General features: G+C 41.5%; 1 protein-coding gene across 2 annotated transcripts in view; it reads left to right on the top strand.

Moving 5' to 3' along the window:
• Positions 1 to 14,153, top strand: part of MYO1D (myosin ID) — a 398,701-nt gene that overhangs the window by 118,217 nt on the left and 266,331 nt on the right. For both annotated transcript variants that reach the window (XM_036768084.1, XM_036768085.1), the window contains exon 2: positions 8,702 to 8,910. In XM_036768084.1, the coding sequence (XP_036623979.1) occupies positions 8,702 to 8,910 (209 nt within the window). The remainder of the gene's footprint in view (positions 1 to 8,701; positions 8,911 to 14,153) is intronic.

The following is a 14,153-nucleotide window of genomic DNA, read 5'->3' as shown; positions in this document are numbered from 1 at the left end:
ACAGGTAACATGTAAACCTTCAAGTGCCACATAAATGCTAACTATTATTATCCTTTCAAGACAGGTGGTTCCTCTATGAAGCCTTCTCTTATTCTCTCTTATGAAAGTGATCTCTCCCACCTCTGATTTCTCAGGGTTCTTTGCCTGGACCACTTTCTTTCACTCTCCCTTGTCTCGTAGTTCTCTACAGCTAACTATCATCCTCTCTCTCTCCTCCCTTTCTCAGCCAAATTCTTTGAAAAAGCTACCTTCATTCCTTGCCTCTAGTTCCTCTCCTTTTACTCTCTTCTAAACCCTCAGCAATCTGGCTTTTGACCTCATCATTCAACTGAAACGTCATCTCCAAAGTTGCTAGTGATCTCTTAATTGCCAACTCTTATCATCTTTTCTTAGACTTCATCCTTCCCACAATGTTTGACACGCTTGACTACCTTCTCCTCCTGGATGGTCTCTCCTCTCTGGGTTTTCATGACACTCTTGTCTTTTGGTCTTCCTCCAACATGTCTCATGGCTCCTTCTCAATCTCCTAGGTTGCATCATCATCCAAGTCATGACCACTCCTTGTGGGCATCCCCTAAGGCATTGTCTTTGCTCCTCTTTTCTCTCTATACTCTTTGATTCCCCTCCTGGCTGTGCTTCTGACTTTCTGGACTTTGCCACTATGCCTTAGCTGAGAGAGAGAGAAACAGAGACAAAGACACTCCTGAGCTCCAGTCTCACATCACTAACTGCCTCTTGGACATTTCAAACTTCATGTCCAATAAAGATGACCATCAGCATGTTTAATACAGAACTCATTTTTTTTCCTCAAAACCCACTTGTCTTCTGAACTTTCTTATTACTGTGAAAGGCACCACTATCCTTCTAGTCACCCAGGTTTGAAACCTGTTTTGTCGTCCTCATCTCCCCACTTACCCTATGTATCTAATCAGTTGGCAAGTCTTGTGATTTCTGTCTCCACAACATCTCTCACATACCTTGTCTTCTCTCCCCTGACATACCTTGTCTTCTCTCCCCTCATATGTCTACCTTCCTTCTTCAGGTTCTTTCATTACCTTCTCTCCCCTCATATGTCTACCTTCCTTCTTCAGGTTCTTTCATTACCTTTTCCCTAGACTATAACAAGTCTCCTAATTGGTCTCTGCTTCAGGTCTCTCCACTCCACTCCATTCTCCACATAACCACCAAAGTGATTTCCCTAAAGCACAGGTCTATATCACCTTTTCCCTTCTCAGTGCATTCCAGTGGCTCCCTGTTTCCTCTAGGAAACTCTTCAAACCTAGCCCTATCCAACCTTTGAAACCTTCATATTCATTCCTCCATTCCATGTACACCATGGTCCAGCCATACTGGTACTGACTAGTGCTAACATAATGTTACATCTCTGTGCCTTTTTTCTGACCATCTCTCTTCCCCCTTCATCATCACTTCCAGCTCTTGGAGGTGGAACCTCCTGATTTCCTTCTAGACTCAGCAAGCACCTGTCTTTGCATGAAGCATTTCCTGGCCCCCTCAGCAAGTGCCTTCCCCTGCAGGATTATCCAGTATCTGCTTTATAAATGTTTTATATACCCATATATGTGCTTTCTGTTCCCTCTCCCACAATTCAGCTGTAAGTTGATTGAGGATTGTAGCCAGAATGGACTTTGTTTTCTTTGAATGACTCAGCTTGCCTCGTTGAGCTTCCCTGGACGCTGGGGCTTGCTCTTCCGGGGCAGGACCAGAGCTTCCTGTGTGATGAGTCGTGGCGCTGGCTGAGGGGAGGTGTGTTAATGTGGTCTATGCTAGGGGGAGGGGCCAAGTCAAGAACCAATTGGCCCTGGTCGTTCAGGCGGCGCTTGATGATGTCAAAAACTCTATAAGAGGGGAGAGGACAGCTTGAAGATCCTCCTTTCCTTTTCCGGTTGGAGCCAGAGACGCCTACAGCCGCAGCTGAGCTGCCAGTAGCAGATCTGACTAGAGGCTAGTGGGTAATCTTCTTACCGTAGAGGGGAAGCATGTATAGGATTTTGCCTTATACCATCTCGCTTCTCTGTGGCCTCCTGGTTACCCTTGTAAGGCGGACTTATTGGGCCTGGAAGCTTTTGATGAAAATATCAAAATGGGGATGCTGGTTTGTGGGCTTGTTATTGTGGAGTGTAAATACATGCTTTAGTTCTCCTGCCTTCTGCCTAGAGAATTCCTTATATCCTGCGGTTCCGGACCTTTTAGGCACATATGAGATTCTCTTTGAAATCATAAATTCTGCCTTCCTAATATAAGGACAGGGTCTGTTTTGGTCTTGTATCCCCAGTGCCTCCTACATAGTAGATTCGTAGTATACATTGGCTGACTTGATTATTTATGAATGTGTCTTTCTGTCTTCCACCATTAGATTGCCTAATATCTTGAGAACAGCATTTGTGTTGTGTGCTATTTTAGTAGCTCCTCTCTGTATAGTAGTGAGAGAGCCACTGGACCTATAGCCAAGAAATGCCAGGCTTAGAATCTCAGCCTGTCCACAGATCCCTCCTGAGCCTCAAGCTCCTCAACTGGAGAATGAAGATGATGATGTCTGGCCTCCTCATGCTCAGAGATTGTTGAGAGGAAAGGGCTTTTTAAAATCTTATACTTGACAAGTGGGTGTTACCTATTTTCAGAACAAAATTATATTGGATAAACTTTTTCTGAATGTATGTCTTATTTCCTTAAATGTATATTTATTTTCCTCCATAAAATGTAAGCCCTTTAAAGGCAAGCACTACTTCCCTTTTGTCCTTAGCACTAAGAGACCATTAGATCATTGACCAAAGATCAATTAGGTCACTGTTGATCGACCGAGGATCTTTCTATTCTCAGTGCCCTGGACAGTGTCTTTATACACAGTATTTGCCTAAGAACTGCTTCTTGGATTGATTTGCAGTGGAAGTCCCTGGCTTCCTAAGGTGTTAATCTGATGGAAACAACTCATTGGGATGTTTATGTCCTGCCGGTGGTATGGTTTTAGATGGGTATCTTAGGAGTCAGTCTAGTCCAACTTCTTCATTCTCTAGATTCAGGAAGTGAGATGGCAGGTGGTGAAGAGACCCACCTACAGGATACCCTGCTAATTAGCAGCAGACCTGGTTTTGAATCCAAGTTTCCTGATTCCTACACCAGTTTTCTTAATATTAAATGATCATTTCTTAACTGACCTAGCTGGTTTGGGTGCAATGAAGGCACTGGAACTCAGTCATAAAACAGGCTCGAATAGTCAGTCCCTTGCACATAGTGGGCACTAAATGTTTGTTTACTTGAACTGAATCCAGAGAATAAATGAGACTGTCAGAGGTGCACCCATAAGAGCTCATTGTAAAAGGATAGCTAGACATTCCCCTCCCCATTAAAATAACTATGTATTTCATTAGATGTCACGTTGTTATAGCTGTAGAGAAACTCACTTGCCAAATATTCCAGTTTGGGGGTATAGTTTTTGAAGTAGCTACTGTACAGCATAAAATGTTTACAGAAAAGCTTTAGTTTAGTTGCCATGTTAGTCACAATTAAACTAACCCTAACTCTAACTCTTTGGGTTTACTTTAGCTTCAAAGTTTGTAGCACTAAGGAATTACTGAAAGAACTTGCAGAAAGGCCTTGGGGAGGGAAGCTCTCCTTGCTGTCTGCCTGTGCTGGCCCGGGTACAGTACTATCTAGTGACAAAATAGCCAGGCTAGATTTCTCTGTTGAGAGTGTACTTGCCCTAAGGCTATCAAAATGCAAATGAATAAATACGTTTCTGTGCTTATAAAGTGTACCTGGGCACCACCTAGTGGTGGCTTGAATGCTGAGATTAGTTAGTTAGGGAATATGCATAAAAACCTTTCCAGAATTTCAGGAAAATCAATTCCAAGCATTTTCAAAGTTGCTAATACACATTGAGAATTTCATACACTTTCCTTACTTGTAGCATAATCGGCCTTTCCTTTGTGATGTTATTTGCCCATCTGTTGATGTTTTTATTATAGTAGCAGCAGCAGCAGTAGTAGTGGTAGTAACATCTAAGGGTACTTAACAGGGTTTTAATTTAGGAATAAAATGGGCATTTGGGAGATAATTGCTGTTTCTCTATAATGTGCTTTTTGTCATGGTGGTGATGGTGGTGGTTCAGTCATTTTCAGTCATGGCCCACTCTTTATGACCCCATTTGGGTTTTCTTGGCAGAGATACTGGAGTGGTTTGCCATATCCTTCTCCAGTTCATCTGACAGATGAGGAAACTGAGGCAAACGGGTTGAAGTGACTTGCCCAGGCTCACATAACTAGTAAGTGTCTGAGGCCGGATTTGAACTCAGAAAGATGAGTCTTCCTGATGCCAGGCCTGGCACTCTATCCTCTGTGCCTCAGTGTGCTAGTTAATGACAACTTCCAGACCTGATCTTGAGCCAGAGCCAAAGGGGGAAATATACATATAATATGATCAATCAACAAGCATTTATTAAACACTTTTTATGTGCTAGGCACTGTTTCTAAGTTCTGGGATTACAAATACAAACAGAAAGACTGTACCTATCCTCAAGGAAATTACTTTCTAATAGGTGAAGAGAGGAAAAGGAAGCTGAAAGGGGGAAAGGGAGGGAGATATAGCTCCGGGGAATGGTGGAGAAAGTCTGGAGTGCCACCTGGTGAGGAATGAGATGTGGGTGGCCTTGGATAGAGGTTCTGTAGGGGCCATCCAATCAGAGGAAGAGGCCATAGGGGTGGAGGGTACTTCCAGCATGTCCATTGCAGGACTGCTATAAGCTTCCAGGGTCATTGTAGAGGAAATCCAGAGTGCAGCCATGTGTATGTAGTATGTGTTTGTATGTATTTACACATGCCCTATAGGTACATGCATTTCTGATTCAATAATAGCTCCTCCTAGATCTGGAGAGGATCAGAGCTAGAGAGAACCTTAACTGACATCTGATCCTCTGCTGTCCCTCCCGCTCCACCTGCAGATAAGGAAGCTGAGCCCCAGAGAGGCAGAGTGACCCGATATTGGCCAGATCGCTAATTAATGGCAGAGTTGGAATCGGAGCTCCCTTTAACTCCAAGTGTTCTGTGTGTGAAGTGAAGTGTCTTGCTCCCTAATTTGAAGAACTGACTCCTGCATTTTTCCTCTAATATTTGGGTCATGAAGGCAGCCTGGTATATGCGGTGCAATGGTTCTCAAACCTTGTGGGCTTAGGCCCTTTGGATATACTTTAAAATTATCATAGAGCTTTTGTTTATGTGGATAATGTCTATTGCTCTATTGTATTAGAAAGTCAAACATATTACTATTATGAAAATAGTTTTGACCTCCTGAACCACCTGAAAGGGTGTTGGGGACCCCCAGGGATCCCTGGACCAAACTTGGAGAACCACTGGCATAGTGGAGAAATAGAGGACTGGTCTGGGAGCCACCAAGAACTGCATTCGCATCCTGCCTCTGACATATTCTGACTGTGTGACCCTGGGCAAGTCATAGCCTGTCAGTGCCCTGGGTAACATTCTCTAAGTCACCACCCCACACTGATAGAGGGAGTTCTCTATATCAAGGAAATCACAGGTCTGGTCTTTATTCCCGAGCCAGGCAATATATTTCAAGAGGCTAGAGTTAGCGATTATTCATTACTCATGTTTGGAGACCACTTATTGCCTGATAGGTGGTATGGAATATAGAGGGTGAATCAAGTTTATTACTATTATTATTATTATTATTTCCTTTGAAGAGAGGAGTTTTTTAAGATCCTATGTTGAATTGGTAACCGAGTAAGGAAGCTGAGTAGCAATCAGCTCCTCACCTTACAGGTCTAAGATGTTATAAATTCATGGCATAGACACAATGCTTAAGATGTGTTTGTAGTGCTGACATTTGAATAGCTAGATCCACATGTATTAGAAGCCTTTTTGCATTTATTTATGGTATGGGGAAAGAAGGAATGTGGTAGAGAAACTAACAAAGGAACTTCTGATCTTAACTGGGGAAAGAGGATAGTATGTGAAAAAAAATGATATATGCAAATGAATATAAATAGATAGCTAATGATTCGGGTTACCCAGAAATGAACTGACTATCAGGGGATGAAAATCTTGATTTCAGTTTCTTAGTTGATATTCTCACCATCTCTGTTTACTCTTACTCTAAATTACATCCTGTAACTTGAAGCCCAGGAAGAGCTGGAAGGAGGTTTGCGGTCCCTTACTTTTAATCTAAAATGATTAATTACCACTGATATCCTTGGAAGAGGTATGAACCAGATGGCAAGGAAGTTTAGAGGACAGTCTCTACGGAGGCTCATGCTGTGAGGATGATTTGGCAACCCGGGTTCTTCTACGTGTGTGTGTGGAGAGGTGTGGGGTGTGGTGTGGTGTATATGTGCCTCAGTGATTAAAAGTTTGGGTTTTTATTCCCCTACATGTTTCTCCACATGGGCATGCTTCTTTATCAGTGTGGGGTTTGGCATGTGTGGTTGTAGATATAAATTTATATCTGTTTAGTTGAGAGTGAGTGTAGGAAGAAATGAAATATCTTGGAGCAATGGCTCTCCAGTCAGAAGACCTGGGTTCAAGCACCACTTCTGCTACTACCAGTGTAGCCAGGAGCAAATCATTCAACCTCACTAAGCCTCAGTTTCCTCATCTCTAAAATGGAGGTGGTGGAATAGATGCCCTCTGTAGTCCCTTCCAGACCCAATATCAGTCATCCTGTGTCTATCTGTGTCTACACTTCCCATGATTTCTTTCCTTTTTTTTGGAGGCAGTTGGTGTTCACTGACTTGCCCAGGGTCACACAGCTAGTAAAGTCTGAGGCCGTGTTTGAACTCTGGTCCTCCTGACCACAGAGCAGGTGCTCTATCCACTGTGCCACCTAGCTGCCCCCACTGATTTCTTGAATAAGTTTCCAGGCTAACTTTAATAACTGTAACCTTCCTTTCTAAAAGTACTTTAATTCCTCCACTATGGTTTCTTTACCTGGGGAAATTTATTTGTTCTCTCCTGTCTTCTTCCCTCTATTTTAGGAGTAGGAATTCCCTATCCTCCAAATGGTTGGTTACCATTCCCTTCTGTCTTAGGCTCTACTGGCTTTGCTCCCTAACCATGTGTGAAGAGAAACAGCAGTCACTGATTCTCAAAGGAAATTCTGAGCCTATTGAAATGTGAATTCAACTCAACAAGAAGATTTTTAAATGTGTCTTTTGTTGTTGTTTATGTGCAATTTATGCAGATTTTACACATGTTTATTTAATGTGTTTATGCATTTATCTTTAAGCATGTTTTCCTATGTGCCACATAAGGTGCTAGCCACTGGGAATGCAAAAAAGGAAATCAAACAGCTCCCACCTTCAGGGAGCTTACTAGGGAGAGAGACCAGGAATAGAGATAACTAAATGTGAAATATATGCAAAAAACACAATTTTGGCAGATGGGGCACAATGCGGGGTGGGGGGAGGGGGGTCAGGAAAGTCCGGAAAGACTTCTTGGTCTTGGTAACGCTTGGGCTGAGTTTTGAAGGGAGGTCAGGGATCCAAGAAGCAGAGGTTGAGGATAAAGAGCATTCCACACATGAGGCACAGCCTGTGTAAAGGCTTAGAGAACCAGTGTTCTGAATGGTCACAGCAAGTAGGCTTTGTCTGAAATGCCACACGTGGGAAGGGCTGTGATATGTAATCCTCTTGGGGCACAGTAGATAGAGTGTTGGCCTTCCGGTCAGGAAGACAAGAGTTTAAATCCTGCCTCAGACACGTCATCCTATTTGTATTTTTACCCTGGGCAAGGCCCTTGACTGCCTCAGCCTCGATGTCTTCATCTGTGAAATGGGGATAATAATAGCACCTACCTCCCAAAGTTGCTGTTAAGATCAGTCTATGTGAAATGCCAATCTCAAAGTGCTAGTAAGTCCCCAGCTACCAAATTTTCATTACCAACCAAATACATTTGTTTTGGCCTAGGAGAAATAGAGAACCACTGAGATCTGCGCTTCAGGCATGTTAATTGGGTGACTGTGGAGGATGGATTGGAAAGGAGAGACCAGACGGATCAGGAGGCCAAAGCAGTAGTCTAGATGAGACCCACATGATGCCTGCATTTGGGTGGAGGATATGTCAGTAGAGAGATGTGGTGCTGGAGAATCAATAATACATGCCTAGCAAGTGGACATAAGGGCAGTGAGGGAGAGCCAGGGATACCACTAGTTTGCAAACCTGAGTGATTAGAATCAGAGCTCTTATCCTGGGGTCCATGGCTAGAATTCAAATTGTCCATGAACTTGAATGGGGAAAAAATTCTATCTTTAGTTTCACTAACTTCTAACTAAAATTCAACATTTCTTTCAAATATGAATTTTAAAAAAAAATATTCTGAAAAGGGATCCATAGACTTCCCTAGGCTGGTGCCAAAGTAATTCATGTCATCAAGGGAAAAAAAAAAACCTGGCGTCCTCAAAAGGAATAGTGGTTAGGAGGGATGGGATTTTTGGTGAGTAAGGTAATGAATTCTCTTTTGGATAGGTTGAGTCTGAGATGCCTAAAAGACATCCCAGTAGAAGCATCCAGCAGACAGTTGGAGATAGAGGACTGTAGCTCAGGAAGAGAGGTACTAGCTAAGAGATTGTCCCTGGTATCCCAGAGCATGACAACATGAGAGAAATAATCATATAGGAAAGAAATAACATTTATCTATTCCAGCTGACGCTTCCTTTTTCTTTGACATCTTTACTGCAGGTTTGAAAAAGGACGCATCTACACATTTATTGGAGAAGTCGTTGTTTCTATGAACCCTTATAAATCCTTGAATATCTATGGAAGAGACACAATTGAGCAGTATAAAGGGCGTGAGCTCTATGAAAGGCCGCCTCATCTCTTTGCCATTGCTGATGCTGCTTACAAAGCAATGAAGAGGCGATCAAAAGACACTTGTATTGTGATATCAGGTATGCTGGAGAGGGTGGCTTGCCTCTCATGTTTCTTTGTACGTACATGTTTACACAAGTGCAATCCATGTGGGTTCCATTTTATTTTTTGATTTTTTTCTCACTATTATTATACATCACGGGTTCTTAACCTGATGTCTGTGACTCGTTCATATATTTTGATAACTATTTCAATAGAATTGGTTTCCTTTATGATCCTGTGTATCTTATTTTACACATTTAAAAATATTATTCTGAGAAGGGTCCATGAGCTTCATCAGAAGGGGTCCATGACACACACAGAAAGGTTAAGAAGCCTTGTTTCACATAAACACTTATGTCTGCACACTTATAATTTCTGATTACATACTATTGTTCTGTTGTGTTTGTAGATCATGGCCATTCCCTTTTTCTTTCTTTTTTTTGGTATTGGGTCGTTTTTAACATTTTTGTACAGATTCCTTTCTTTCTCTTGAGTGGTTTCTTCATGCTCCATTCCCCAAAGTAGGATCGCTAAGCTGAGTAGCATAAACAGCTTTGTAGAAATTGTCATCGCTGGAAAGAGGAAACCCATCAAAGACCTATGTGAACCAGTGCAGAATTGACCTTAGAATTGGGGGGAGGCATGGCAATAAATAAATAAATAAATAAACAAACAAACAAATAAATAAATAAACAAATAAATAGGCACCACACACACACACAGAGACATATATACACACATATGTTTTGTATATTATATATATACACATAAATTTCTATATACATACATGTATATATGTATGTATGTATGTATGTATGCATACATAACATCAGCAACAAATTAAACAGAATAAGAAAACAAAACTGAAAAGAGATGACAAGGTGCACATCCATCTATCCCTTTATTGGTGAAGTGGAGGATTATGGGTATGACATGCAGAACACACTGTCAGGTATAGTTAATGCATTGATTTTGCTGAAATATTTTATGTTATTTGTTTCGTGTCTGCATCTTGCTGGGTAGAGGACAAGAGGAAGGGTATGTCAGGAAATCGGTGAGATGTAAAAACAAAGCACACCAAGAAAACTTTTTTTAAAAAAGATGAGAATTACATACAGAGGAATTGGTTAAATCTGAATGCTTCCAATTGGAAGGCTATCAATAAATACATAAATTATTGTCCAGGCACAAAATTAATGGGTATGGTTTATTGAGTACTATCCTACCATCTCACTAACTTTCTATTAAGGTCATGGACTTAGCCAAAGAAAACTCTTATTCTATAAACTAAGGAATTCCAAAATGACCATATTTGCCTTCATTCAGTAATGGCTGCCTACTTTTAGCTGATGTTTGTCTAGCAGTTTGCTTATCACTCTCAAACAATAAAGGAAGTACAACAGTAATCCTTTTTTGTAGGCCCTTGCTATACAGAAATCTTGATCATGCTTACATATTTTTTTCTTGTATGAAGCTGCCATATTTTTGACTAACCAATTTGGAATAAGAAGGGCAGTAAAGCAAGAGATGGAAGAAAATTCTGCCTTCTTCATAGGCCTCCAGATTGAGCCATATGGCTGTTGCCACTGGGGAGAGACACAGTTTCAGTGAAAAGCTTAATCTTTTGCCATTTGTTGTTCAGTCATTTTCAATTGTGTCTGACTTTTCATGACCCCATTTGGGGTTTTCTTGGCAGAGATACTAAAGTGTTTTACAGTTTCCTTCTTCAACTCATTTTACAAACGAGGAAACTGAGGCAAACAAGGTTAAGTGACTTTCACAGGGTCACACAGCTAGTAAGTGTCTGAGCCCAGATTTGAACTCGGGAATGGGAGAGTTTTCCTGATTGTAGGCCTGGTGGTCTATCCACTGTGCCACCTAGCTGTCCCCTTTTCCCGTTACCGTAGCCCTAAGAAGAGCTGTAGTTACAGGGAAGGTACACTGGAGAATCCTGGTCTGTGAAGTTCTCATGGTCTCATATCAGTGCATTTTGTTGTTAAATCACATTTCTTTTCAAATATACTCCTTCCTCCCACTCCAGCCCAATAACCCATCTCTTATACCTAAGGATTTAAAAGGGGTGGCAGGGAGAATATAGTTCAGCAAAGTCCAGCTGCATCAGCCCCAGATATCTCTGAGCACCCAGGCCACTCTTCTTCCTTTCTCCCAGAGTTCACTGCCAAGGTCAGTTTTCATTTCTATCCCAACCCCTGCATTGAGCATTTCCATGGGTGTTCCCTTAATCTTCAAGCTCCTTTATTTCCTCAGCCCCTCTGACCTATTTCTTCACTCCAAGACACTCAAAGGGACCATCATGCCTTTGAGCTCATGATCACCTACTACTGTTTCACTTTTCTGGTTGAGATTTTTAAAATGCCTCTGTTTGACCATGACTTCCTATCATTCCACCTCTCCTTATGCTTCAGCCCTCCTGTGCCTTCTCTTCCTCTTCACTCTGCCCTCCAGTGTCCACTTGTCAGTAATCTCCCTGGATGTCACTCTAGCCTCCCTTCTCAATCTGAACCTCATAGTTAACCACATCAGAATGATACTGTCTTCTACTCTTGAATCGCTCTCCCTTGTCCCGTTGCTGCTCTTGCCTTGCCAAACACCATCCCGCATTATTCTTCCTGTCTGCCTCCTCCAGTCCTAATTGACTACCAAATGCAGTCACACAACTCCACAGACTGGGTCCATTACGGATCTGTGCTATCTAATCTCAACTGGGCCCTCACTGCAGCAAGACAGTCCTTTTGGTCCTCCCTAGATCACTCTCTGTCTCATTCCCCATAGAAACTATTTTATATCTTCTTCTCTGAAGCTTTCCATAGCACTCCCTCCCTGTTAGCAGAGACCTTTCTTCATACGTTACCAGAAAAATTAAGACCATTTCCCAGTGAGGTCCAACTTCTCCTTTTCTCTCTCTCTCAAAGCTCTGTGTTATCACCTTCTATGCCTTCCCCCTTTATCTCTGATGAAGAAGTGGTATTTCTCTTTACCATGATCAATTCTCTCTTTACCTATCTGTCTCTATCTATCTATCTATCTCTATCTGTCTGTTTGTCTATCTATGTATCTATCTGTCTATCCATCTATCTCCATATCTATGTCTAGATAGATACAGGGATAGGTAGGTAGATAGATAGATAGATAGATAGATAGATAGATAGATAGATAGATAGATAGATCAATTCTTTTTCCCATTTCCACTATATTTTCACCACCCCTCTGGACAATCTTTAATCTTTTGTTTTTTATGGGCTGCCTCGTTGCCTATAAATATGCCCAAATCTCTCCCATCTTAAAAAAACCCTCATTTGACACTACTGCCCTTTGAGGCTATCGTCCTACATCTCCCTTCTCTTTCACTTCCAGCTGTTATGTTCTTTTAATGGCCAAACTTTGTGGTCTTTCCTTAATCTTTATCCTCTTTGACTTCTTTGTAGCATTTAATGCCACTTGCCATCCTCTCCTTGACAACCTGTTCTCTCTGGATCTTCATGCCACTGCTTTCTCTTAGGTCTTTTCTCTGACTGGCCACTCCTCCTCAGTCTCCTTTGCTGGATTATCATTGATATCATGCCCCTTAACTGTGCTTGTCCCCCAAAGCTTTGTCTTCAGTTCTTTTCTCTGCATATACTTTCTCACTTAGTGACCTCATTGAATCCCGTGGACTTAACTATCATATCTATGCAGATGACTCTCAGATCTATATAGCCAGCCCTAATCTCTCTCCTGAGCTCTGAAGTCTCACATAACCAACCACCTATTGGATATTCCCCACAGGATGTCTTATAGCTATCTCCAACTCCAATAATTGTTCAAAACAAAACTCATTATCTCCATATACCCATGCCCTATGCCCTCCCCTCTTTCAAAATTCTCTGTTACTAAAGTAGATTCTACCAAATTTGGTAACTAATTAAATAATGTGGGGCGAGGAAGAATGACCAGTTGAGGATGATTCCTGGTCTGCAAACCTGGATGACCGGAAGGATGATGGTGAGAAATAAATTTACTAAATCCTGTTGAATCTATGGCTACAATATCTCTTTTATCCATCCTCATATCTCTACTTACATGCTTACAGTCTTTGTTCAGACTCTTATCACATCTCATCTGTTTGATTGCAATACTTTCCCAGTTTGTCTTCCTGCCTTGAGTTTCTCCCCTAATCCATCCTCCCCACAGATGCCAGTGTGATTTTCCTAAATGACAAATCTGATCAGATCACTTCCCTGCTCAATCAATTCTACTGACTTTGCATTACTTTGCTTTGGTATCAAATACAGGTTCCTCTATTTGGTGTTTCAAGCCTGTTACAGGCTGATTCTAGACTAAATTTCCAGGCTTATTAATACTGTTCTCCTTTAAACACTCCATGAATCAACTAAACTGGCCTTCCTGCTGTTTTACACACATGACACTCCAGTTTCCAACCCCCAGCCTTTGAACAGGCTCCCTGTGCATTTCTTCCTCACTTCGGCCTCTTAAAATCATTAGGCTCCTTCACAACTCAGCCCAAGTACTAGTTCCTGTATGAAGCCCTTCCTGCCCCCCGCCCCGGTTGCTAGATTTTTTCCTCCTCAACTTAGCTTGTATTTATTCTTCATATGTGCTACATATAGTTAGCTGTCTTTCCCAATACAACATAAGCTTCTTGAGCACAGAGACCATTTCATTTCTGTCTTTGTGTCCACAGTATCTAGCACAGTGCCAAACAAATAACAGGCCCTTAATAAATGCTTATTGGCTGATTGATTGATTGAGTTGATTCTATACTTATCATCTCTCACCTCTGCAATGAAGAGGAAGGAGGTGCATTTTCTCACCTCTTCTCCTGGGGCCAAGTTTGGTCATTATCATTACACAATGTTCAACTTTGGTTGTTTATTTTTTCCATTTACATTATTGTCATTATGCATATCATTTTTCCTGGTACTTCTAGCTTCATTCAGAATCAGTACCTATTAGTGTTCTGCCTCTGAGTTCTTTTTCACCTTAGTCTTTTCTTACAGCATATTAATATTCCATTGTACTGATATACAAGCATTTGTTCAGCCATTCCCCAATTTCTAGCTATCTGTTTTGTTTTCCATTTTTTGCTCTCACAAAAAGTACCACTGTTAATGTTTTGGCATATATAGATTCCTTCTTTCTGTCCTTGACCTCCTCCTGGTATATGCCTAGAAAATGTCTTTACAGGTCAAAGAGTATTGGTATTTGAGTCACTTTTTTTAGCCTAATTCCAAGTAACTTTCCAGAATAGTTGGACCATCTC

Source organism: Trichosurus vulpecula, chromosome 7 (genome assembly GCF_011100635.1).
Source record: "Trichosurus vulpecula isolate mTriVul1 chromosome 7, mTriVul1.pri, whole genome shotgun sequence".
Classification (NCBI taxonomy): Eukaryota; Metazoa; Chordata; class Mammalia; order Diprotodontia; family Phalangeridae; genus Trichosurus; species Trichosurus vulpecula.
Note: the sequence above shows the minus strand (reverse complement) of the source record. Positions and strands in the feature narration are given on the sequence as shown.